Source organism: Cherax quadricarinatus, chromosome 44, assembly GCF_038502225.1.
Source record: "Cherax quadricarinatus isolate ZL_2023a chromosome 44, ASM3850222v1, whole genome shotgun sequence".
NCBI classification, from domain to species: domain Eukaryota; kingdom Metazoa; phylum Arthropoda; class Malacostraca; order Decapoda; family Parastacidae; genus Cherax; species Cherax quadricarinatus.
The window spans coordinates 6,720,058-6,746,843 of NC_091335.1; the positions used below are offsets into that span (position 1 = coordinate 6,720,058).

General features: G+C 41.1%; 2 protein-coding genes across 8 annotated transcripts in view; one reads left to right on the forward strand and one right to left on the reverse strand.

Moving 5' to 3' along the window:
- The first annotated feature begins 281 nt into the window (after positions 1 to 281).
- Nup43 (Nucleoporin 43kD) lies at positions 282 to 25,763 on the forward strand. Of its 2 annotated transcripts, none has more exons than XM_053789207.2 (9): positions 282 to 482; positions 2,573 to 2,668; positions 3,263 to 3,386; positions 3,562 to 3,675; positions 14,544 to 14,686; positions 17,306 to 17,444; positions 17,655 to 17,795; positions 18,670 to 18,861; positions 21,513 to 23,611. In XM_053789207.2, the coding sequence occupies exons 1-8, from the start codon at positions 339 to 341 to the stop codon at positions 18,843 to 18,845; spliced, it is 1,077 nt and encodes a 358-aa protein (XP_053645182.1). In that variant the 5' UTR covers positions 282 to 338; the 3' UTR covers positions 18,846 to 18,861; positions 21,513 to 23,611. The 2 variants fall into 2 exon arrangements, with proteins under 2 accessions (XP_053645182.1, XP_053645181.1); XM_053789206.2 differs by lacking the exon at positions 21,513 to 23,611 and adding an exon at positions 25,625 to 25,763 and having other exon boundaries at positions 283 to 482.
- LOC128697480 (ATP-binding cassette sub-family C member 4-like) overlaps positions 20,726 to 26,786 on the reverse strand; it is a 73,636-nt gene continuing 67,575 nt past the window's right edge. For all 6 annotated transcript variants that reach the window (XM_070094048.1, XM_070094046.1, XM_070094045.1 and 3 more), the window contains 3 exons: positions 25,638 to 25,767; positions 25,215 to 25,325; positions 20,726 to 24,400 (listed from right to left, as the gene is read on the reverse strand). In XM_070094048.1, coding sequence (XP_069950149.1) covers positions 24,281 to 24,400; positions 25,215 to 25,325; positions 25,638 to 25,767 — 361 coding nt within the window. In that variant the 3' untranslated portion in view covers positions 20,726 to 24,280. The remainder of the gene's footprint in view (positions 24,401 to 25,214; positions 25,326 to 25,637; positions 25,768 to 26,786) is intronic.

Consider the following 26,786-nt stretch of genomic DNA (forward strand, 5'->3'; position numbering starts at 1 on the left):
ATGCTCTCGCGCTACCGTCCACAGGATGGATATGGGGGGAACAATAAACTAGCCACTGCGGTGGCAAAATCTAAAAAAAAAAAATCTTTTATTATTATTATTATTATTATTATTATTATTATTATTATTATTATTATTATTATTATTGTTAATATTATTATTATTATTATTATTATTATTATTATTATTATTATTATTATTATTATTATTATTATTATTATTATTATTATTATTTTTGTATTGGTAGTTAAGGATGTAGTAGTGGTTGGTGAGGTAGTTGAGGTGGTGTTGGTGAGGTAGTTGAGGTGGTGTTGGTGATTGTTGTGGTGGTGTTGGTGATGGTTGTTGTGGTGGTGATGGCGGGCAATATGGAGGTCACCAAGAAATATGTTGCCAGGAAAATCAAGACTGTTCGCTGGAAGCCGCCGACCACTGACTATGGCAGGACGGATGTCTTTATTACTGGCAGCTGGGACGACCTGGTGGGTTGTGAGGGAGCTGGGACGACCTGGTGGGCTGTGAGGGAGCTGGGACGACCTGGTGGGCTGTGAGGGAGCTGGGACGACCTGGTGGGCTGTGAGGCAGCTGGGACGACCTGGTGGGTTGTGAGGCAGCTGGGACGACCTGGTGGGCTGTGAGGCAGCTGGGACGACCTGGTGGGTTGTGAGGGAGCTGGGACGACCTGGTGGGCTGTGAGGGAGCTGGGACGACCTGGTGGGCTGTGAGGGAGCTGGGACGACCTGGTGGGTTGTGAGGCAGCTGGGACGACCTGGTGGGCTGTGAGGGAGCTGGGACGACCTGGTGGGCTGTGAGGGAGCTGGGACGACCTGGTGGGTTGTGAGGGAGCTGGGACGACCTGGTGGGCTGTGAGGGAGCTGGGACGACCTGGTGGGCTGTGAGGGAGCTGGGACGACCTGGTGGGTTGTGAGGCAGCTGGGACGACCTGGTGGGCTGTGAGGGAGCTGGGACGACCTGGTGGGCTGTGAGGGAGCTGGGACGACCTGGTGGGTTGTGAGGGAGCTGGGACGACCTGGTGGGCTGTGAGGGAGCTGGGACGACCTGGTGGGTTGTGAGGGAGCTGGGACGACCTGGTGGGCTGTGAGGGAGCTGGGACGACCTGGTGGGTTGTGAGGGAGCTGGGACGACCTGGTGGGCTGTGAGGGAGCTGGGACGACCTGGTGGGTTGTGAGGGAGCTGGGACGACCTGGTAGGTCCTGGGGCGACCTGGTGGGTTGTGAGGGAGCTGGGACGACCTGGTAGGTCCTGGGACGACCTGGTGGGCTGTGAGGGAGCTGGGACGACCTGGTGGGTTGTGAGGCAGCTGGGTCGACCTGGTGGGCTGTGAGGGAGCTGGGACGACCTGGTGGGTTGTGAGGGAGCTGGGACGACCTGGTGGGCTGTGAGGGAGCTGGGACGACCTGGTGGGTTGTGAGGGAGCTGGGACGACCTGGTGGGCTGTGAGGGAGCTGGGATGACCTGGTGGGTTGAGGGAGCTGGGACGACCTGGTGGGTTGTGAGGCAGCTGGGACGACCTGGTGGGTTGTGAGGCAGCTGGGACGACCTGGTGGGCTGTGAGGGAGCTGGGACGACCTGGTGGGTTGTGAGGCAGCTGGGACGACCTGGTGGGTTGTGAGGTAGCTAGGACGACCTGGTGGGTTGTGAGGCAGCTGGGACGACCTGGTGGGCTGTGAGGCAGCTGGGACGACCTGGTGGGTTGTGAGGGAGCTGGGACGACCTGGTGGGTTGTGAGGCAGCTAGGACGACCTGGTGGGTTGTGAGGGAGCTGGGACGACCTGGTGGGTTGTGAGGCAACTAGGACGACCTGGTGGGTTGTGAGGCAGCTAGGACGACCTGGTGGGTTGTGAGGCAGCTAGGACGACCTGGTAGGTTGTGAGGGAGCTAGGACGACCTGGTGGGTTGAGGCAGCTAGGACGACCTGGTGGGTTGTGAGGCAGCTAGGACGACCTGGTGGGTTGTGAGGCAGCTAGGACGACCTGGTGGGTTGTGAGGGAGCTGGGATGACCTGGTCGGACCTGGTATGACATGTAAATACACAAGTTTATTTAGGTGCAGGTACACATAAACAGTTACATAAATATTTATATACAGCAACACATGTAAATTACATAAGATAACCCACAAAAAGTCAGTGACTTATTTCCTTTGCAGTCTTTGAATGTGTAATCATGGAGCTATTCACTTTAGCATATCTTTGTGTACTTGGCCCACATATACGGTGCCCCCGTGGCCTGGTGGTTAAAGCTCTTGCTTCACACAGTGAGGGTCTGGGTTCGATTCCCAGTGAGGGTAGAAACACTGGGCATGTTTCTTTACACTGATTGTCTATGTTTACCCATCAGTAAAATGGGTACCCGGGAGTTACTTGACTGGTGTGTGTTGCATCCTGGGACAAAACTGACCTAATTTGCCTGAAATGCTCTGCATAACAAGTGGCTTTCTATATAGGAGTATGTCATTAATGTCAGCTATGGTCTGTATACCTTGTACATGTACTTGTAGTAAATACAAGATAAGTTGTTATTATTATTAATAATGTAGCCTACACTTGCAGGATAATGTTGTGGAAGTATGGCAGGTGCCGGAGACCGAGGAGGACCCATCACGTTTGCATCAGCTGCCTCACCTAGGCAGTGTTAATGACATGCAGGTACTGTACACTGATTCACATTTTAGGATGTATGTATTATGCAAGTTGGTTGATTTATTAATGCATAGTATGAATAAAGTGTAACGAACACTTGTCTGTGCTCAGTAATAACCCACATGGAGACAAACTCCAGAGATTGATTGATCTGTATATTTTGACTCCTTCTGGGAGCCTTTTCTGTTATTGTTATATACTGATTGGTTATCTGAAATTGAGAATATGTACAGTTGATTGTTTATGGTAAATATAAATGCAGGAAATTGCGTTGAATTTCGCAAGAAGTTACGATGTATGGAAGAAATTAAATAATTCACGTTAAGAGTTAAACCCACATGGGTCATTCAGTGTAAGACATGGTGGAAGCTTGATTCTCCGTCTCACGAGTGGGAGATATACAGTATGTTGATTATATTTAAATTTAATTGGATTACTTTACAATTAAATTTGTTGCATGATGAACCTTCTGTCATGTTTGAAACGTTAATTACTCTGGTAGTACAATAAAGTGTACTTAAATTTATATATAAAGTTATTAGCAAAGAAAATTCTCTTGCAGGAAATAAATTAATTGTTATTTTTTTGTTGGTCCTGTAGTACATCACACGTGACATGTTTGCAGCAGGAAGTAGCAACGGTGGAGTGAAGTTGTACCAACATGACAGTTCCAATCACTTGGAGGAGAAAATGTCTTGGGACCGAGCACACACATTTGTAGGAAGTAGGTTGCTGACACCCTGTATAATGCAGTATTACAGTAACAGTATTATACAGTTAAAGTTTTCTATATGCTGTTTAGTATGCCTATCTTGACTGGAATTGGAATATACGTAGTTTGAGTGTAAATGTATATGTATTGATATACAAGGTGATGTTATATAGTTATTTCTTGACAGGTTCTGCTCCATGTACTGCTCTGGCTACCAATGGAGACCAAATTGCCTCAGTTGGAGAAGATGGCAACCTTGTCATCCTTAATCCAAACCAGAAGATTCCTATCAGGACCATAGGTTTGTGACACCCTCATCTAGTTAATGCTCAATAGGAATTTTAGATTAGTCATAAAATTTTACAGTAAATGTAATGTAGCATTTTTAATAACTGCTTATTCATTATTCATTTCCCAGTTAATTATTAATTGTTAGCAAATTAGTAAATTTGCACCCATATAGATAGCCTAAACTTAGATGGTATTATCCTTTTTCAAAGATGCATCAACCAGTAAAGATTCATTACATTCAGATGAGGCATAAATAACCTATTTTGTTAGAAATACTATGCTATTTTAAAAATAGAATTGGCAAATTAACACCAGCAGACTGCAGGTGAAGAGAGTGGTGAGAGAGTGCAAAAGGAGAGCAGATGATAGAGTGGGAGAAGCACTGTCAAGAAATTTTAATGAAAATAAGAAAAATTTTTGGAGTGAGTTAAACAAGTTAAGAAAGCCTAGGGAACGAATTGATTTGTCAGTTAAAAACAGAATAGGGGAGTTAGTAGATGGGGAGAGGAAGGTATTGCATAGATGGCGAGAATATTTTGAGGAACTTTTAAATGTTGACAAAGAAGGGAGGTGGTAATTTCATGCACTGGCCAGGGAGGTATACCATCTTTTAGGAGTGAAGAAGAACAGGATGTGAGTTTGGGGAAGGTGCGTGAGGCATTACGTAATGAAAGGGGGTAAAGCAGCTGGAACTGATGGGATCATGACAGAAATGTTAAGAGCAGGGGGGGGGGATATAGTGTTGGAGTGGTTGATATTTTTGTTTAATAAATGTATGAAAGAGGGGAAGGTACCTAGGAATTGGCAGAGAGCATATATAGTCCCTTCATATAAAGGGAAGGGGGACAAAAGAGACTGTAAAAATTACAGGGGAATAAGTTTACTGAGTATTCCAGGAAAAGTGTACAGTAGGGTTATTATTGAAAGAATTAGAGGTAAGACAGAATGTGGGATTGCAGATGAGCAAGGAGGTTTTAGAGTGGGTAGGGGATGTGTAGATCAAGTGTTTACATTGAAGCATATATGTGAACAGTATTTAGATAAAGGTAGGGAAGTTTTTATTGCATTTATGGATTTAGAAAAGGCATATGATAGTGGATAGGGGAGCAATGTGGCAGATGTTGCAAGTATATATGGAATAGGTGATAAGTTAATAAATGCTGTAAAGAGTTATTATGAGGATAGTGAGGCTCAGGTTAGGGTGTGCAGAAAAGAGGGAGACTACTTCCTGGTAAAAGTAGGTCTTAGACAGGGATGTGTAATGTCACCATTACACATCCCTGTCTAGGGTGTTCGGGAGAGGGGTGGGATTAAATTATGGGGAATCAAATACAAAATGGGAATTGACACAGTTACTTTTTGCTGATGATACCATGCTTATGGGAGATTCTAAAGAAAAATTACAAAGGTTAGTGGACGAGTTTGGGAGTGTGTTTACCTGGAGTTTACATGGAGAGAGTTCCGGGGGTCAATGGCCCCGCTGCCCAGTCTGTGACCAGGCCTCCTGGTGGATCAGAGCCTGATTAACCAGGCTGTTACTGTTGGCTGCACGCAATCCAACCTACGAGCCACAGCCCGGGTGGTCAGGTACCGACTTTAGGTGCCTGTCCAGTGCCTGCTTGAAGACATCCAAGGGTCTATTGGTAATCCCCCTTATGTATACTGGGAGGCAGTTGAACAGTCTCAGGCCCCTGACACTTATTGTATTGTCTCTTAACATGCTAGTGACACCCTTGCTTTTCATTGGGGGGATGTTGCATCGTCTGCAGAGTCTTTTGCTTTCGTTGTGAGTGATTTTCGTGTGCAAGTTTGGTACTAGTCCTACTAGGATTTTACAGGTGTATATAATCATGTATCTGTCCCGCCTGCATTCCAGGGAGTACAGGTTGAGGAATTTCAAGCGCTCCCAGTAACCGAGGTGTTTTATCTCCATTTTGCTTGCCGTGAAGGTTCTCTGTACATTTTCTAGGTCAGCAGTTTCACCTGCCTTGAAAGGTGCTGTTAGTGTGCAGCAATATTCCAGCCTAGATAGAACAAGCGACCTGAAGAGTGTAATCATGGGCTTGGCCTCCCTAGTTTTGAAGGTTCTCATTATCCATCCTGTTATTTTTCTAGCAGATGCGATTGATACAATGTTATGGTCCTTGAAGGTGAGATCCTCCGACATGATCACTCCCAGGTCTTTGACGTTGGTTTTTCGCTCTTTTTTATGGCCAGAATTTGTTTTGTACTCTGATGAATCCTCGTGCTTACAATATTGGAGTAATTGAAATTTCTCATCATTGAACTTCATATTGTTTTCTGCAGCCCACTGAAAGATTTGGTTGATGTTTGCCTGGAGCCTTACAGTGTCTGCAATGGAAGATACGGTGTTGTGGCTGACATCCTTGTCTATGTCAGATATGAGGAGAAACAAGATGGGAGCGAGTACTGTGCCTTGTGTAACAGAGCTTTTCACTGTAGCCGCTTCAGACTTTACTCTGTTGAGTACTATTGTGTTCTGTTTGTGAGGAAATTATAGATCCGTCTTCCAACTTTTCCTGTTATTCTTTTAGCATGCATTTTGTGCACTATTACGATTTGGTCACACCTGTTGAAGGCTTTTGCAAAGTCTGTATATATTACATCTGCATTCTTTTTGTCTTCTAGTGCATCTAGGACCTTGTCGTAGTGATCCAGTAGTTGGGACAGACAGGAGCGACCTGCTCTAAACCCATGTTGCCCTGGGTTGTGTAAGTGATGGGTATATAGATGGGTGGCGATCTTCCTTCTTAGGACCCTTTCAAAGATTTTTATGATAAGGGATGTTAGTGCTATTGGTCTGTAGTTCTTTGCTATTGCTTTACTGCCCCCTTTGTGGAGTGGGGCTATGTCTGTTGTTTTTAGTAACTGTGGGACGACCCCTGTGTCCATGCTCCCTCTCCATAGGATGGTAAAAGCTCGTGATAGGGGCTTCTTGCAGTTCTTGATGAACATGGAATTCCATGAGTCTGGCCCTGGGGCAGAGTGCATGGGCATGTCATTTATTGCCTGTTCGAAGTCATTTGCCATCAGGATAACATCAGATAGGCTTGTGTTTACCAAATTCTGTGGCTCTCTCATTAAAAATTAATTTTGATCTTCGACTCTCAGTCTGGTTAGCGGTTTGCTAAAAACTGAGTCATGTTGCGACTTGAGTAGCTCACTCATTTCCTTGCTGTCATCTGTGTATAAACCATCTTGTTTAAGTAGAGGCCCAATACTGGATGTTGTTCTCGACTTTGATTTGGCATAAAAGAAATACTTTGGGTTTCTTTTTATTTCATTTATGGCTTTTAGTTCTTCCCGCGATTCCTGACTCCTATAAGATTCCTTTAGCTTAAGTTTGATGTTTGCTATTTCTCTGACCAGTGTCTCCCTACGCATTTCAGATATATTGGCCTCTTTTAGCCGCTCTGTTATTCTTTTCCATCGCCTGTAAAGGGAGCGCCTGTCTCTTCCTATTTTACATCCACTCCTCCTTTTTCTTAAAGGAATATGCCTTCAGCATACATCTAGTGCCACCGAGTTAATCTGTTCTAGCCATAAGTTAGGGTCTGTGTTGCTTAGTCTATCTTCCCAGCTTATATCGTTTAGGACTTGGTTTACTTGTTCTTGTTATTGAAGTTGAATTTGGTGAAGGCTTCCTCGTGACTAATCTCATTTTGTCGGTCTGGGGCTCCGCACATACACGTCTGAACCTTGATTATGTTTTTTTTTTTTTTTTCCAACAAGTCGGACGTCTCCCACCGATGCAGGGTGACCCAAAAGGAAAGAAAATCCCCAAAAAGAAAATACTTTCATCATCATTCAACACTTTCACATCACTCACACATACATGTAATCACTGTTTTTGCAGAGGTGCTCAGAACACAACAGTTTAGAAGCATATACATATAAAGATACGCAACATATCCCTCCAAACTGCTAATATCCCAAAACCCCTCCTTTAGAGTGCAGGCATTGTACTTCCCATTTCCAGGACTTGAGTCCAGCTGTATAAAAATAACCAGTTTCCATGAATCCCTTCACTAAATATTACCCTGGTGACATTTCGTATCAGATCATCATTGTTAGTGAAGATGAGGTCTAGTGTATTCTCCAGTCTAGTAGGCTCTATTATTTGCTGGTTTAAGTTGAATTTTGTGCAGAGATTTAAAAGCTCGTGTGTGTGTGAGTTCTCATCAGAGCTGCCTCCTGGTGTTATCACTGCAACAACATTATTTGCTATATTCCTCCATTTTAGGTGCCTCAAGTTGACATCCCCCAGGAGCAAGATGTTGGGGGCAGGAGCTGGAAGATTTTCCAGACAGTGGTCAATTTTTAACAGCTGTTCCTGGAATTACTGGGACGTTGCATCCGGAGGCTTGTAGACTACCACAGTGACTAGGTCTTGGTTCTTGATCTTTACTGCTAAAACTTCCACTACATCATTTGAGGCATTAAGCAGTTTTGTGCAAATGAGTGACTGCGATATACGGGCCAACCCCCATCCTTTTGCCTGTTCACTCTGTCGCATCTGTATAGGTTGTAACCTGGGATCCATATTTCATTGTCCAAGTGATCCTTTATGTGGGTTTCTGTAAAAGCCGCAAACACTGCATTTGCCTCTGCAAGCAGTCCACAGATGAAAGGTATTTTGTTGTTCGTTGCTGGCTTTAGACCCTGTATATTTGCAAAGAAGAATGTCATCGGACTGGTGGTATTGGTGGTACTGGGGGGGGGGGATTTTTTTTTCCGGCACTAGTATCTGTATCTGTCAGTTTGGAGTGGAAGCCATCGACTGTGGTTCCACTCCAGAAATGACTGGATTTGGCGTACGATTTCTGCCATTTCCTGCCATTTTTTTTCCTTCCTGGCACTAAAAAAACCTCTCCCTCTTGAGTGGCTGTGGCTACCCAGGTTTTCCCATGGCCTGGATGTTTTGTATCTTTTTGCCCCCTTTAGATGGTGTGCCTGGCAATTTAAGTTATAGCACTGTCTTTCCTGTACTGAAGAGGGACACATTTCAGGGTGAAAAAGCTTACAGGAATGAGTTTTGCATTTTCCTGTTGTCATATGGGCACGACATTTTCTAGGGTGGTCAAAGTTGCACGTCCCATCTGTTTTTCCAGATTTCCCATGTCTGCAGATACCAAGTGCATGGTATGTGCACAGGCTTGGTTTCCGTTTGCCTTGGGTTTTTGTGACTGTATTCCCTGTTGGTGCATGTTTACCTGTCTCATTCCTATCCTCACTAGTACTAATAATGGAGCTCTCACCAGTTGTTTCTGGTAATATATCCTCACTATTGCTAGTGGAGTCCCCTTGTTTGCTATCTCCTGTGGTATTACTAGTTTGTAATATTAGTTTTATCTTGTCCTTGACTACACTCGTTTCCCCACTACAGCTCCTGTCTCCCTCGAGGCCATTTATATGCATTCCCTCATGCGTACATTTACCGTCTCCCAGGACCACCTCCAGCTTCACCATTATTGTCTACCAGGACAGCACTTCCAGCCCCACATTTACTGTCTACCAGGGCAGCACCTCCAGCCTTACCCTTTCTAACTACATGGCCAGTACCAAGGGCGATACCATCCAGCCCAGACTTTTTATTTTCCCATCTGTTATAGAATGCTTTCAGGTTTTCTATGAAGGCTGCTTTGATGTTATCTTTTAGTACCAATGTGATTTTCATTTGGGCATACCCAAAAACACTTCCCTGATTTAATACTGCTTGTAGATAATTCTTGGATATCTGCACAACTGGTGAAGATTATTGGAGGAAAGTCGCTTTTTCTGGAGTAATATTTGCTTTTTGTTGTGTATATTGCGACTGCTGGTAACTACAGGTTATATGAATTTCACTGTATACGTCTAGTATTTCAAGAATGAAGAAAAAACTAATGATGGTCACTCCACTCCACTAAGCACCATTATATTACTGGTCAGTTCCTGCTACAACACTGTATTCTCCTATTCACTGGTATCGCTAAATTATATGCGAGGTACACTAGCAGGCCAGGAAGATAATTAAAACAGCTGATCTGTGTGGTAGGTTTCTGGCAACTGCTGGCACCTGCCAGCAGGTAGAAAGTTGAAAGTGAACATAGAAAACAGTAAGGTGATGAGGGTATCAAATGATTTAGATAAAGAAAAATTGGATGTCAAATTGGGGAGGGGGAGTATGGAAGAAGTGAATGTTTTCAGATATTTGGGAGTTGACTTGTCGGCGGATGGATTTATGAAGGATGAGGTTAATCATAGAATTGATGAGGGAAAAAAGGTGAGTGGTGCGTTGAGGTGTATTTTTTTTTTTTTTTTTTTTTTTTTTTTTTTTTTTTTTTTTTTTTTTATTATCACACCGGCCGATTCCCACCAAGGCAGGGTGGCCCGAAAAAGAAAAACTTTCACCATCATTCACTCCATCACTGTCTTGCCAGAAGGGTGCTTTACACTACAGTTTTTAAACTGCAACATTAACACCCCTCCTTCAGAGTGCAGGCACTGTACTTCCCATCTCCAGGACTCAAGTCCGGCCTGCCGGTTTCCCTGAATCCCTTCATAAATGTTACTTTGCTCACACTCCAACAGCACGTCAAGTGAGGTGTATGTGGAGACAAAAAGCGTAATCTATGGAGGCAAAGAAGGGAATGTATGAAAGTATAGTAGTATCAACACTCTTGGGTCTGACGCCATCCCTGCTGAAGTCTACAAAGAAGGCGGAATGGCACTGGTAGAGAAACTTCACCAACTCTTCCAGCTTGTATGGCAGCACGAGACAGTTCCTCCGGACTTTAAAGTTGCTTCCATCGTGCATCTCTACAAACGAAAAGGAAACCGCCAGGCATGCGACAACCACCGTGGTATCTCCCTGCTCTCCATCGCAGGCAAAACCCTGGCTAGAGTTCTACTCAATCGGCTCAACGAACATCTAGAGCAAGGACTCCTACCTGAAAGCCAGTGCGGCTTCCGGAAAGATCGCGGGACTATCGACATGGTGTTCGCTGCCAGACAGCTACAGGAGAAATGTCAGGAACAGAACGCCGACTTGTACTCCACCTATTTCGATCTGACCAAGGCCTTCGACACCGTTAGTAGAGAGGGCCTTTGGAGAATCATGGCAAAGTACGGCTGCCCAAAGACATTCATCGCCATCGTACTCCAACTTCACGATGGAATGCTGGCCAGAGTCCAAGACAACGGAGAGACGTCTAAACCATTCCCAGGCTCAAATGGAGTGAAACAAGGCTGCGTGCTTGCTCCCACCCTGTTCAGCCTGATGTCCTCGGCCATGCTTACAGACGCATTCAGGGACACAGACGCAGGAATCGGCATCAGGTACCGTACAGATGGGTCTGTCTTCAACCTCAGGAGGCTTCAAGCAAAAACCAAGGCTGCAACTGACACCATCAATGACCTGCTATTTGCTGATGACTGTGCCGTCAACGCTGCTTCAGAAGCCGCCATGCAGCACAGTGTTGACAAGTTCTCTGACGCCTGCAACAACTTCGGGCTGACAATCAGTACAACGAAGACTGAAGTGATGCACCAGCCTGCCCCGGGAAAGACGTATGTTGAGCCAAACATCACCATCAATGGGCAGCGACTGAACGCCGTAGACAAATTCACCTACCTCGGCAGTACCCTTTCCAGAAACGTTGTCATCGATGATGAGGTGAATGCCAGACTTGCCAAAGCCAGTGCCACCTTCGGCAGGCTCCACAAGAATGTATGGAACCGAAGAGGCATCACCACAAGCACCAAGATCAAGGTGTACAGAGCCATAGTCCTCACCACACTTCTCTATGGCTGCGAAACCTGGACTGTCTACAAACGTCACGCCAGAAAGTTGAACCACTTTCACACTACACGGCTCAGATGGCAAGATAAGATCCCAAACACAGAAATGCTGACTACAGCTGGCCTGCCTAGCATCTACACCATCCTAATGCAGACACAGCTTCGCTGGGCAGGTCACGTTGCTCGCATGCCAGACCACCGGCTGCCAAAGAAACTCTTGTTTGGCGAACTGCAGCATGGAAACCACTCTCAAGGAGGCCAAAAGAAGCGCTACAAGGACACCCTTAAGACTGCTCTGAAAGCTTTCAACATAACCACACCATGTGGGAGCTGATAGCTCAGGACAGGAATGACTGGCGAGTAGTTGTCCAGAAAGGAGCAACATCCTGCGAGGCAAGCAGAATCTCACTAGCTGAACAGCGCAGGCAGGCAAGGAAGACCAGAGCCATCAGACCCCTCGATGCCGCCACCCTTCCCTGTCCACACTGCCAGAGAATGTTTCATGCGCGGATTGGCCTGACAAGTCATCTGCATACCCACCAACTTCGACCCCAGGATGACTAGATGGTCCTCGTCGAATCGACGGACAAACAACAAACACCAACACTCTTATATGGGTGTGAAGCTTGGGTTGTAAATGCTGCAGCGAGGAGGCGGTTGGAGGCAGTGGAGATGTCCTGTCTAAGGGCAATGTGTGGTGTAAATATTATGCAGAAAATTCGAAGTGTGGAAATTAGGAGAAAGTGTGGAGTTAATAAAAGTATTAGTCAGGGCTGAAGTGGGGTTGTTGAGGTGGTTTGGTCATTTAGAGAGAATGGATCAAAGTAGAATGACATGGAGAGCGTATAAATCTGTAGGGGAAGGAAGGCGGGGTAGGGGTCTTCCTCGAAAAGGATGGAAGGAAGGGGTAAAGGTGGTTTTGTGGGTGAGGGGTTTGGACTAACAGAAAGCGTGCGTGAGTGTGTTCGATAGGAGTGAATGGAGACAAATGGTATTTGGGACCTGACGATCTGTTGCAGTGTGAGCAGGGTAATATTTAGTGAAGGGATTCAGGGAAACCAGTTATTTTTATATAGCCGGACTTGAGTCCTGGAAATGGGAAGTACAGTGCAGTGCCTGCACTCTAAAGGAGGGGTTTGGGATATTGGTGGTTTGGAGGGATATGTTGCGTATCTTTATACGTATATGCTTCTAAACTGTTGTATTCTGGGCACCTCTGCAAAAACAGTGATTATGTGTGAGTGAGGTGAAAGTGTTGAATGATGAAAGTGTTTTCTATTTGAGGATTTTCTTTCTTATTGGGTCACCCTGCCTCGTTGGGAGACGGCCGAATTGTTAAAAAAAAAAAAAAAAAAAAGACTGCAGTAACAGTCTACACCACCTAAGTAGGTTACACAGGTGTTTACGGTTTGAAACCAATCAGATGGGTCTTTCTCAGGTTATCACATGGCAACTAAAATCAGGAATGGCTTCATAAAACTGACACTAGGGCACTTTCCCTTCCCAATAGTTGCATGAACATTCCTTTAATTATGGTTCACTAGCATTGAAAATTTGAAGCTTGTCATACAAGTTGTTGTGAAGGTATAAAGAAAAACCTCTAAGGAAGAAAGAAAATAATCTGACAATAATTGTAGGTTTTCCCTCTCGGGGGCTAAATAGTTAGGAAAAGAGTGACGACATTCCTTTTGCTGTTTCCGAGTTTGGTCGGGTGGAAATTCATTATGGCTGCCCTCCTTAATCAAACTTTACAAGCTATTGTTTATATGCAGCCTCTCCTCAATTAACGACAGAGTTCCATTCCTAAGACCACATTAGTAAATAAATTCATCGCTAAGCAAGGAGCATACTATAATGGTAGTGGGTTTGTGTCGACCATCTTTGATATTGTTTTAATGTTACCTTTATGCCTTTTATAACATTTTTAGTACATTTTTAATTTTTTTTTTTTTTCAACAAGTCGGCCGTCTCCCACCGAGGCAGGGTGACCCCAAAAAAGAAAGAAAATCCCCAAAAAGAAAATACTTTCATCATCATTCAACACTTTCACCACACTCACACAGTATCACTGCTTTTGCAGAGGTGCTCAGAATACAACAGTTTAGAAGCATATACGTATAAAAATACACAACATATCCCTCCAAACTGCCAATATCCCAAACCCCTCCTTTAAAGTGCAGGCATTGTGCTTCCCATTTCCAGGACTCAAGTCCGACTATATGAAAATAACCAGTTTCCCTGAATCCCTTCACTAAATATTACCCTGCTCACACTCCAACAGATCGTCAGGTCCCAAGTACCATTCGTCTCCATTCACTCCTATCTAACACGCTCATGCACGCTTGCTGGAAGTCCAAGCCCCTTGCCCACAAAACCTCCTTTACCCCCTCTTTCCAACCCTTTTGAGGACGACCCCTACCCCTCCTTCCTTCCCCTATAGATTTATATGCTTTCCATGTCATTCTACTTTGATCCATTCTCTCTAAATGACCAAACCACCTCAACAACCCCTCTTCTGCCCTCTGACTAATACTTTTATTAACTCCACACCTCCTAATTTCCACACTCCGAATTTTCTGCATAATATTTACACCACACATTGCCCTTAGACATTTTTAAATATTTATACAATAGTGTACTGTATATTGTAATGAACAGAATAGAGGTAATCAGCTCTAATATACATTATTTAGGTATGCATACCGGTCAGAGAGCCCGTCATAAGTCAGATTCGTCGGTAAATGAGTACATCACTAAGTGAGGAGAGGCTGTATGCACTGCATATCTTTCAGTTGGGGATGAGGTAAACCCAGTTATATTGCACTTTGGGAATGGAAGGCAGTCAAGTGTGACCCAAGGAAGAGGAGGTTAAATCTAGTTCCTTGGATGAAGAGCCTCTCATAAGAGGCAACTAAAATGCTGGGAGCAAAGGGCTAGTAACTCCTCCACCTGTGTAAATTACTAAATGTAAAAAGAAAATCTTTTGTTTCTTCCTTTTCGGGGTCACCGTGCCTCTGTGGGATATAGCTGGTGTGTTACAAATATTTGTTTATTTATTTATTCATTCATTCCCAGAGAGTGTTGGTGGGTGCAGTGTTTATGCTGTAGTTTATGTGAGAGCCAGTGAAGTTGTAACAGCCAACATGCAGGGACACCTCAAGTTGTGGGACCTGCGATCAGCTCAGTCAGCAAGGGCCACACTCCTCAGTCCTGATCAGGTGATGTCATCTTCAACTTTTGCTTTCATAAGGCCTTTGCAACATGTGCACTATTTTCTAGATTTAGTAACTACATAAGATGGAGAGTGTTTTTATATATTTATAGAAATGTTGAAGTTTCCAAGATGAAGTATCAGATGGGCAATGCATAAATCAAAGCGTAATTTAAAAAATAAAGGAGGGCGGCTTTTCGTTTATATCATCTATAATAAGGCAAAAAACAATCATGATGCTCATTGAGTTTTTTTTTTTATCTGCTTATGCGCAGACCAAATTATATTTTGCTTCTTTCCCTTTCTCCTTGGACACTAGCAGAATTCACCAAGTACCTACACATGTAAAAAGAAGTTAAGACAACATTTCTGGTCCATCTGCTGTTGGAAGAGGTGTGGGATTAAAAGACAGTGAATCTGATATAAAATGGAAGTTGTCTTTTGGGAGATTCTGAAAAAAAAGTTGGTGGGAGATGGCCAGTGTGTTGAAAAAAAAAATGTAAAAAAAAAAAACAAAAATGTGAGCACGGAAAAGAGTAAAATAATGAAAGATGAGATATTAAATTGGAGACAGTATGGAGGAACTGAATGTATTCAGATGTTTGAGAATGAACATGTCGGTAGATAGTTCTTTAAAAGACGAGGTGAACCATGGAATATATTAGGGGTAAAAAGGTAGGCAGTGTGTTGAGGCAGCTGTGGAAAGAAAGAAATTTATCTTTGGATGCCAGAAAATGGAATGCACCAGAGTATACCAATACCAACACTTACATGGATGTGAAGTATGAGTTTTTAATGTTGCACTGAGGAGGGGGCTGGAGGCAGTGGAAATGAGTTTGATGGTAATGTGCTGTGAATATTATGCAGTGAATTCAGAGCATGGAAATTAGATGATGTGAGGTCACTAAAAGTATAATTCAGAGAGCTGAAGAGGGTTTGTTGAGATGGTTTGGGCATTTAGAGAAGATGGAGCCAAAATAGGATGATTAATATGGCATATTAATCTGGGGGAGAAAGAAGGAAGGGTTGGTGGGAGGAAGTAATAGAAGTTTTGAGTGCTAGGGGCTTGAACATCTGGCAGGATTTTGTGAGTGTTTTAGAATTGGAGACCAATGATTTTTATGATTTAATGTGTTGTTGGAGTGTGAGGAAAGTAACATTTATTGAGGGATTCAGGGAAACCAGTTAGCCAGATTTGAATCCTGAAATTGGGAAGCACAGTATATACATATGGGCAAGTGGGCCACCAGCAGTTGCCCAAAAAGCATTGCATAATTAGTGGCTTTCTTTTGTATGTACTATTGTCATAATTCACGTATAACTACTGCATTCCTTATATGGCTCGAGGAAATAAAATTATTATAATTATTAACAGCCTCATTGATCAGGCAGGCACCAGATGAGCCTGGCTTAAAGCCAGGCTTCAGGAGTAGAAAAACTCTCAAAATTCATCAAAGGTAAGATAAGGTGCCTGAACTATAGAGAAGGGGTGAGGATGTAGCAGTTTTAGAGGGTCATCTGAATTGTGATGTCGGCACACCTCTGACGAGACAGTGAATGAATGACTGATAGTGAATGTTTTTTTTTTTTTTTTTTTTGGGGGGGGGGGGGGGTGAGGGGGGTGTAAAAAAAATATATATATATATTATTGTAACCATGAACGAGTGGTATTGATCAATAACAACATTGCGACTATCCAAGGACTTAAATTCATGCTGCTTTGGCCTGCCTCGTGGTGAGTGAAAACACATGACGCTCTAACCCACAGGACCATGCAATCCTACTATATATGGAGAGAGTGGTAAAGGAGGTTTTGTATGCAAGGGGCTTGGACTTAAATCAGGCATGTGTAAGCATGTTAGGAGTAGAGACAATTGGTTTTTCGGACTTGATGAGCTGTTAGTGTGTCAGCAGGGTAATATATTGTGAAGGGATTCAGGGAAACTGGTTAGCCAGACTTGAGTTCTGGAGGTGGGAAGTAAAATGCCTACACTTTAAAGGAGGGGTTTGGGATATTTGCTGTTGAGAGGAGACATCTAAACTGCTGTATCTGCATGCCTCTGGCAAGAATGATGATGAAAGTTTTTTTTTCGGGTCACCCTGCCTCAGTGGGAGATGGTCACTGTGTACTATACATATTTGCAATTTAGGATTGATTCGCAGATAACCTGCACATTATTAGAAGAAATTTGCGGTGAGTTTTTGGTTCTTCCTGGACTACTTAATTGTCCAGGATGGACTGAAAAATTGTCATAAGTTTCTTCTATTAAGTATGGGTTATTAGTGAATAATTCCAGCTGTAGTATAGTGACTTATAACAAATCTTATATTTAGGGTTGAATATTTTCCTTCCTGAAACTCTGTGTTTATCATAATTGTTTTAAATTATTGCTTACTGCCAGTTCTGCATTTCTAAATGTTGAGCAAGGAAGCCTATACAGTATTGTATGTGGAAGCTGGATTAATAGGGTTTGACTATTTTGTATGTTGATGCAACTGAAAACTTCTGCACAATACATTGATAACATTATTTGGATACTATTTGGCCTAGTAAGGAAACTATGACACTTGTTTAAAAGTATTGTACTCTACAGTACTATTAATGGCCTGTGATATCTGTGTACAGATAGCTGTGTGTGATCTTGCTAGCCATCCAACACAACAACATCTGGTGGCTGCAGGAGGAGAGGATGGAGCTCTGGCCATATGGGATATGCGTAATACCAGCCAGCCCTTCACTATCATATCTGCTCACAGTGGACCAAGTAAGAGTTTCTTTTACCCATTGAGCATTAGTTAACTCTAGTCATTTTATTCCAGGAATATAATTTGCACTGTATCTTTTAGAATAGTGTGACATTTTATTGTGGCAATGATTTGCTCTCCAGCTTTGTCAGGCTGTTATGGCTTGACAAAGAAATTGACTGGCATTGTGAATGATTAAAAGTTCATATGATCTCTGGTATATCTTTCAGTTAGTGAAGTAAGATTCCACCCTGGAGCCCCAGAGCATGTGTTTACCTGTGGACTAGATGGCCAACTGATTCACTGGGATGCTTCTGCCTCTGCCAGACCTACACACATACCATCCTTCAAGAATACCAGAGACCCATCAGGTAAGACAACTGAGCTGAAGGCATTTCAGTGATGTTGAAAAAAATATCTTTAAAAATAATAGGATTAAGTATATAGTTGAATGATTAGACATACATATCGACTGATTTGTTTAGCTTTGGTTCTATAGTTAGTGACCACACACATTTGTCTAATTTATTTTGAAATTTTTTCAAAGTATTTCCAGTGTAAACTCATGCTCACAGGTAAAATACATAGGTAATGTGTTTGTAGCAGCATTGTTTAGATGAGGTAATGTAAACACACTTAGCAAAAATAATCATGTTGAGGATGCAAGTACATTGACAAGTCACAAATGAAACCCAAATGTGAAGGAGAATGAAACACATCCCTATCGAGAAATACATATACAACAGTAGGTAACAGTCTCCTTGGATTTAGGAAAAGAGATGTAGGTTCCTTGATGCTCCTGAGGGGCTCTTGATCTAAGCAATGAGACCTGTGCACCCCTTGCTTGTATTGACTCTGAATGCCTTGCATTCCCTCAGGTGCTGTAAGACTCTGTGTTTAGCACTCCTCATGAATGTAGTTATTTAATTAGTAAAAGCTTTTTTTATTATATCTAGGGGAAGGACTGAACCCATGTGTGTCGTGCATTGCTTGGCAATTAGGTTAGATTCAAGGAAGGGAATTACTATCATTGCATTTTTGGAGGTGTGCTAAACCTGTCACTCATACAGTGCCTGGGAGGTTTGATCCAAGTAAGGGAAGAGCAGGCCCATTTCTTTGATCAAGAGGCCCTCACCAGCATCAAGGAAATCTCACATTAAAGGCAGTAAGAGCTGAAGTAGGGTAGATTTATTATCAGTGTATACCTATGTACACATCATTACTACAGTAGTGTGATGTTTACAGGAGGAAGCATCAATGTGTGGTTAAGTAGTGATGTGGCTAGAGGAGCCATTGAGACAGTCAGCGTGATCCCTTATTCACCACTACCCATCAACTCTGTCGATGTGGAGGGTTCCACTCTGATTGCCGGCTCTGACAACGAAGCCATTTACATGGTTCGCCAAGTTCTTCTATACTAAAAAAATAATTATGCTGGTAAGACATGTTCCATTTGATCAGTGCTTTGTTTCATTCAATTAAACATTTGTCTTTTATTTGAGATTATATATATCCACAAGATAATATGGCAAATTTTGTCACAAGACACTTGGCTCTCCAGTTTTGTACCTCTACTGAATTAGACCATTTTAGCGCTTTCCTATAAATAATACTAATACTGCCTATTAAAAGAAATAGACAAATGAGACAAGTGACTGAATTTAGCTTGCCTTAATACTTTAGGGCTAACATATATACTTCATGTTATAAATCTCAGTTAGGTAATAGGAGTCCAGGGGTTATATTGCATCATTAGTATGGCCTCACTTGTATTATGCTGCTCAGCTCTGGTCTCCATGCTACAGAATGGATGTAAATTTATTGGAAGACAGAGAAGTGACTAAATTAATCCACTACACAACAAATCTTTCATATAGATTGAGAACTCTTAGACTACATTTTCTTGTAAGACAGAATGAGGGGAGACATGATTGAAGTGTTTGTTTATACCCATCGTCCTCTTAAAAGGCAGTTATAATTAAGGTTCTTAGGGCATTACTCTAAGAACTGTAAATAATTGACTCGTGTTAGAAAAGTCTGTGTTTAGAAATTATGTAGGAAAGTACTGGTTTGGAAACATTAGTCAAGTGAAATCTGCCTAATAATACTAAAAAAATTAGAACTAAGTACTAAACCCACAAGGGTCATACAGCACTGCAGGGTAGGATGTACTAAAATGTACTATGCCAGATCAGAAATGGCCTGCTTAGTAGGGTCATTGAAACAAAAACCTTGGGTAGTTTTAAATATAGGTCGGATGAACACAAATGAAAAGGGGCTGGATTTGAGTGGAACTTGTACAAGTTAGTAGGATTTATTTTTATTTTATTATCACACTGGCCGATTCCCACCAAGGCAGGGTGGCCCGAAAAAGAAAAACTTTCACCATCATTCACTCCATCACTGTCTTGCCAGAAGGGTGCTTTACACTACAGTTTTTAAACTGCAACATTAACACCCCTCCTTCAGAGTGCAGGCACTGTACTTCCCATCTCCAGGACTCAAGTGGGAAGTACAGTGCCTGCACTCTGAAGGAGGGGTGTTAATGTTGCAGTTTAAAAACTGTAGTGTAAAGCACCCTTCTGGCAAGACAGTGATGGAGTGAATGATGGGGAAAGTTTTTCTTTTTCGGGCCACCCTGCCTTGGTGGGAATCGGCCAGTGTGATAATAAAATAAAAATAAATCCTACTAACTTGTACAAGTTCCACTCAAATCCAGCCCCTTTTCATTTGTGTTTATCCGACCTATATTTAAAACTACCCAAGGTTTTTGTTTTTGTTAGTAGGATTATCAGAGCTTATTTCCTGGGTAGCCTTGAGAATGGGCTAGAAGAATGTCTTGTTGGAGGACTTAGGTTTGAAAAGGACCTGCCTAGTATGGACCAGTAGGCCTGCTACAGTGTTCCTCCATTCATATGGTATGTTCTAGTATTTGCCTCATGATGCCCCTCTTCATCCATTTAATTCCAGCTACACTTTCTCTTGCATTTCCTTGGCACCGTGCAACTCTTATGGGTTTAGTATGTTACAATGAATCATGTTATCTCGCCCCTCAAGAGTGAGGGGCTTTTGATCCAAGAAACTGGACCTGTCCTCCCCTCGGTCTGAACCTGAATTCCTCTCGTTCCCCAGGTGCTCTTCCACCTCCCCCACACCCCCATTGAAATAAATATCTGTACTTGATAATTATAAAAATAATTTTTAAAATCAAATAAGTGCCTTTATTAAACTCCCCCCCAGCTGCATGGACAGTACAGTACAGTATTTTCATAAACAGGAAAAGGATAAGTAAAAGTAGTAATTTAATTTTAAGTAATTTATTCTTTTTAAATTTAAGCTGACATTCACAATATTATGAAAAAGTAAAATACAGCTTAATCACATGATACTTCATGTACACACACACAGTGTATAGTAATATTTTATTTTAAATTGTACGGTTGGTGCCCCAGAAATTAGATATGTAAATGGGACAGCTCTTGTTCATACTTCAACAGAATTAAGACTTTCCCAATAAAAGTTAGTAATTTTCCAAATGTCAAAAGAATTCTTAGATACAATACTATAATCTTGAATGCATAGTCAGAAATAAGTTCAATTTTGAGAGATGTACAGTACTGTATACTGCATTAGTGTTGGAATAATCTATTTATTTTGCCATATTTGCACCAATGTAATTCCTTGCAACAGTTAATGTTTAATTAATCTGCAGCCTCAGACCAACCTTGTCCACTTACTGTACTGTTGTATAAAACAAATATAGCACATTGCACAAATTTAAACCAGTCCAATTTCTTTCATGCTTTCCAGTGGGTTACTCAAGCAGCAATATTATGTTTAAATGGTAGAGTGCCCTTTTTGTTATGTATATATCTAATTGATGGCCTACATAACCCTCCTGACACTGCAGCAAACTATCATTATAGTCTATACTATATTCTCAGTAGTGAGAAAATTTTAATTAATATTATTTGCATCTTGCATACAAAGCTGTAGAACTCTTTGGTTATTCAGTGCTTTGAACATATTTAGTTTAATATTAATCAAATTTACACTTGTTAACTTGCTGTGTCAATAAATTTTGACAGGGGCAAAAGAGCCTGGGTTCTTAGGCAAGCACCCAGTGGAAAGAGTGGCATCCCTTGCAGGGAAGAAAAGGCTCCAACCCCTCAACATAAATCACTTTCACTCCACTGCATTAGGGTGAATGTTAGGAAGAGGGAAGGTCCTCTTGGTTTATAACAAGTTCATCTTGTGTTGGAAACACATTAGTAGTCTTCATTGTCTGTCATAACTAGATAAATTTTTTTTTTATCAGGAACATTAGCTTCATGCTGGAAATAGTCATATACAGTGCAGTCATTAATAAAGGCATGTAAAAATAATTACAGTATCAAAAATTAATAAATTTTAAGCTGTAAGATTACAGAAACTTGATGAATTTAATATATTTGATTGATTCCCTTCAAGGGAGGTTCCTTGATGCTGGCAAGGGGCTCTTGATCTAGGGAATTGGATCTGTGCTTCAGTTCCCTGAATGCCTTCCATCCCCCTCCTCCCCAGGTGTTGTATAATCCTACAGGTTTAGCACTCCATGATTATAATTCTAATAATATACAGTGGACCCCCACCTTACGATCAGCTCCCAACTCGAACAATTATGTAAGTGTATTTTTGTAAATGCTTTTGTACGTGTAGTTTTGGGGGTCTGAAACGGACTAATCTAATTTACAATATTCCTGATGGGAGCAAATTCGTTCAGTAACGGCACCCGAACAGACTTCTGGAATGAATTAATATCGTAAGGCAGGGGTCCACTGTATTCGATTTTTTCATTATACACTACTATTTCCAACAATTCAGTCAATAACTATTATATTAACAGAGGAAGTGCTGAGCCCCTCTGGGTCCAATTTGAAATACATAGTGCCAGAACATTCTAAATATTAACTTAAAAATGTGCTAGTTTGATGTGAAGCAGAGCTGACACTTGTAGTCTGCAATACAAGCTTCAATATCAGAGTCAAATGGGAGATCCTGTTTTAAGTCTTAATTCGTTCTGAAACTTAAGAGCCGAAATGTCTTGCTAACTACTTCAGAACATAACAGAAGTAAAATGTTTATTTTTCTAGTTGTGGTATGCTCAACAGAATTACAAATACAAAACTATTTCTAAAGCACAAATGCATTGTCAAACTGTTTTGAAAGCCCTTGTAATCCAGTCTTATCTTTACTGAATCTGTGAGTAAGACATGTTACACATCTTGCTCATCTACTTGTCAATATTGTATTCCCTTGTTAAAATTTTTCCTGAATCTTATCACTTCTTTTCAAGATCTGTTAAGCAAATTTTACCCTAGATTTAATCTTTATATAGTACAAGATGGTGGAAGCTAATAAATACTTTTATTTTATACATCAGAAAATCAAAATTTTATTGATTTATAACAAATTACAGATCTTACACAATGTCAAAAAATAAAAATCAAATATGGCAGAGCACTCCAAATCAGTTATGCCTCTTCACCTCACTGATGAGTATAATTTTGCCTTGGCCAGAATATTCATTGCATGAAATACTATTTCAATGATGCAGATTGAATTATTACCAACTGGGCATCAATAAAAGAAAGTACTTGACAGACACAATACACAGGTACGAAAAGATTTTTGTTTCACAAATAGTGTAGAATACCGTATCAAGTAAATAGCTGAGGTCTATTAAGTTACTTGGCTAGGATAGTTGTGCAGCTTGAGCTGGTAATACATGGTTGACTTCTTCCTCATAAACTAACGACAAAATTACTTTATGCAATAATTAGAGTAAAACTTATTTTAGCTTTAATGTTTGTGGTAATTACCTTAATTAAGATTTAAATTAGAATTCTTTATTTTACTAAGGTTTAACTGGTGCAACACATGAATATAGAGCAGTTTTGGAGTACTACTCATGAGGGTATTAAGCAATTTAATCTGATGCCCAGCATTTCCTCCAAGTGAATTATACTGATTCAGAGGCTTTGCTGCATTTTTATTAGAGATTTATCTAGAATGTATATTTTAAGGTACTGTGTAGAAAACAAAATAGATAACAATAAAATATAGATTAACAACTACAAACAACTGGTCCCATTTCACAGATCAAAGCTCAAATTGTAAATGGCATTTAGCTACCAATTATATCTGACCCACCTCCAAAAATAAGGTACCATAGTCATGGTGCTCTATATGAATTTCTAAAGACAGCAGTTGAAGGGATCAGCCACTCCTCAATGGCTTGCAATAATACAACCCATGAAGTAATAAACCTCTATTAAATAGCAAAATTGCCTCTCATGCTTGACGGTAATGAGCACATTTTAAGACATTGCGGCGCTGTATGACCCTTGTAGGTTTAGCGCTTTTTTTATAATAATAATAAAGACATTGCCTTTCAAGGGGTAATGCCTTAAAAGGGCTCTTGATCCAAGGAATTGAACCTACCCTTCAAATCTGATTGCCTCCCATTCCCCAGGCACTATATGTATGGCCTTCATGGATTTTAGATATATCCCATGAATTTGGTAGTACAAGGCATTACCAAAATTTGGTATGAAGAAATATCACAATTACTAGTGTATTAAAAAAAAACAGTGGCTTCATCTTCACACACACAGTTTTATATCCCTGTCAGTTAAGTAGTCTGTGTTAAAGTCAATTATGTCAAATAATGCACTACAAAATCACAGTTTAGTACTTCACCATACCCAAAGTTGCTAATTTTCATTACTATTATATCACTGTCATTCTTTCCTTGACAAATTTTAACCTATAGTCACTGTCTTTCTTAGCTCTTTTGCTGCACCATGATTTATTTTCATAATGTTTCAGTTCTTAAATTATCACCTGAAGATGTTGCATTATCACATCCCACATCTTGTTTATCTTCCAACATCACTTCTGTTGATGCATCATTCTTATGCTGTTCAAAATATGCCTGAAATTAAATAATTATTGTGCAGTTCACACTCTTAATCAGGGCATTAAAATTATAGACAGTTCTGAATGCCCAATATGTAATAGAACTGACACCCCTTTAGCTGTCTCCCATCAATAAACAATGGAGGGGGGATGTTAAGCACACAATCACCACCATTAATTCCATAGCTGTCTTTCTAGAAGTGTGTGCATACATCACAATTCAGACAACCCTTGTGAACAGTGACATTTCTTCAGAATGCAGACACTATTTTCCACCTCCAGGGCTAATTCCACCTGGTTTGCCCGAATCTTCACAAATGTTCCCTTATTCACAATCCAGCAGCATTTTAAAAATCCACTTTACTGAAATTACTCCTGTCTAATTAGCTCAAACACTTCAAACCTCTTTCACCCCTGCCCTCCATTCCTCTCAGGAATGGCTGTAGTCCTACCTCTCCATTTCAGACTAATACACACTTTTTATGCCATCTTTTATAATTAGCCAAATAACTTCACCCACCCATCCCTCCAAATTATACCTTCATAACCCCACATTGACTTCTGATTTCTACACCAATTCTTTGCATAATATTCACACCACAGTGCCCTCTAACATGACATCCCTACTGCCTCCAGCCTCCTACACACTGCAGCATTTTAGACCATGCCCCCACACCTATATAAAAAAAAAATATTAATACCACTATACTCTGGTACATTATCTTCCCCCCCTCCCTTGCCTTCATAAACAAACTACCTTGGTGGGAGACTGCATAAGTGTTAAAAAAAAATTACTGCACAGGATAGATAGTAAACAACACATTACTCACTTTTTCTGCAATCTGGCGTAGCTGTTCTGCTGCCGCTTTACCCGTCTGCTGAACTAATGAAGCAAACAACGAATTTTCAGTTTTCAATAAGACGTGTGGTTCGTCAAACTCCTGAAGGAATATAAGCAAATTACAATAACTGGATACAATTTGTGAGACTTAGACTTGTAAAAATAAGGACATAAGAAATTTGTTTATAATCTTTTAAGGATTAAACTGTATCAACCAGTTCTTTAAATACAGTAATACAACTGATTTCCCCTAGATTATAATAATAATACAATTTATACTGGTACATGAAAAATAGTCATCCAAGCCTTAATGTACATTAAATTGATTTTTTTCAAACTTGCTATAACAGCCACCAATTTGAAAATGAAAATCAATGCTAAATTCAACATTTTTAACAGATGTGGAACTTGCCTCAACTCTACCAGCTTGAAGCACCATCACTCGATCACTGTCCATGATTGTGTGCAAGCGATGAGCAATTGTGAGCACAGTGCAGTCTTTAAACTTTGATCTAATTGTCTGTTGAATTAATCCATCAGTTCTGGAAGGAAATAAATGCATATTAAAATTTACAGAGAGTATTTCAATAATAGTACTATAGATAAAGAAAAAGGAAACAGTCATCACATAAGAGTACATAAATAGTGCTGTAATGTGATTGTAAATATTAATAACCTAGGTAGTAGGTTGGTAGACAGCAACTGCCCAGGGAGGTACTACCGTCCTGCAAAGTGAATATAAAATGAAAGCCTGTAATTGTTTTACATAATGGTAGGATTTCTGGTGTCTTTATTCTGTCTCAAACATGCAAGAGTGCAGGTACATCTTGCTATTTCTACTTACACTTTGTACATACATGTGTAGTGTGACCAAACATATATACACACCCCTCTGGGTTTTCTTCTATTTTCTTACTAGTTCTTGTTCTTGTTTATTTCCTCTTATCTCCATGGGGAAGGGGAACAGAATTCTTCCTCTGTAAGCCGTGCGTTTTGTAAGAGGCGACTAAAATGCTGGGAGCAAGGGGCTAGTAACCCTTTCTCCTGTATATGCAGTGGTACCTCGGGATACGAACAGCTCAAAATGCGAACAATTATGTAAGTGTATTTATGTAAGTGCTTTTGTAAGTATATGTTTGGGGGTCAAACGGATTAATCTAATTTACATTATTCCTTCTGGGAATAAATTCGTTCGGTATCAGCACTCGAACAGCCTTCTGGAGCAAATTAAATTCGTATCCCAAAGTACCACTATTACTAAATTTAAATAGAAAAAACTTTTTTTTCCTTTTGGGCCACCCTGCCTTGATGGGATATGGCCGGTTTGTTGAAAGAAAAGAGGAAATATTAAAAACAAAAAAGGGGTTAAGAACAGAGCCTTGCAGAACATGTAACACAAGCATTAAAGAAAACCAAACTATTTGAAACAAAGGCAATGATGTTATAAAGAAATGAAATTCATTTTCCTAAAGTGGAAAGCAGAAGGATGTAAATTAAAAGGACTCTAGCTTAAGTCCCTTCACTGCAGTGAAGGGACTTGAGCTAGAGTTCGTCACGGCCA

Bases quoted from the DNA above. Each gene is read 5' to 3' on its own strand.
- Nup43 (XM_053789207.2), top strand. From the start codon at position 339: ATGGTTGTTGTGGTGGTGATGGCGGGCAATATGGAGGTCACCAAGAAA. The intron at 2,669-3,262 runs GTACTGTACACT...TTGGTCCTGTAG, and splicing joins GCAGTGTTAATGACATGCAG to TACATCACACGTGACATGTT. The intron at 17,796-18,669 runs GTAAGACAACTG...TGATGTTTACAG, and splicing joins GAATACCAGAGACCCATCAG to GAGGAAGCATCAATGTGTGG.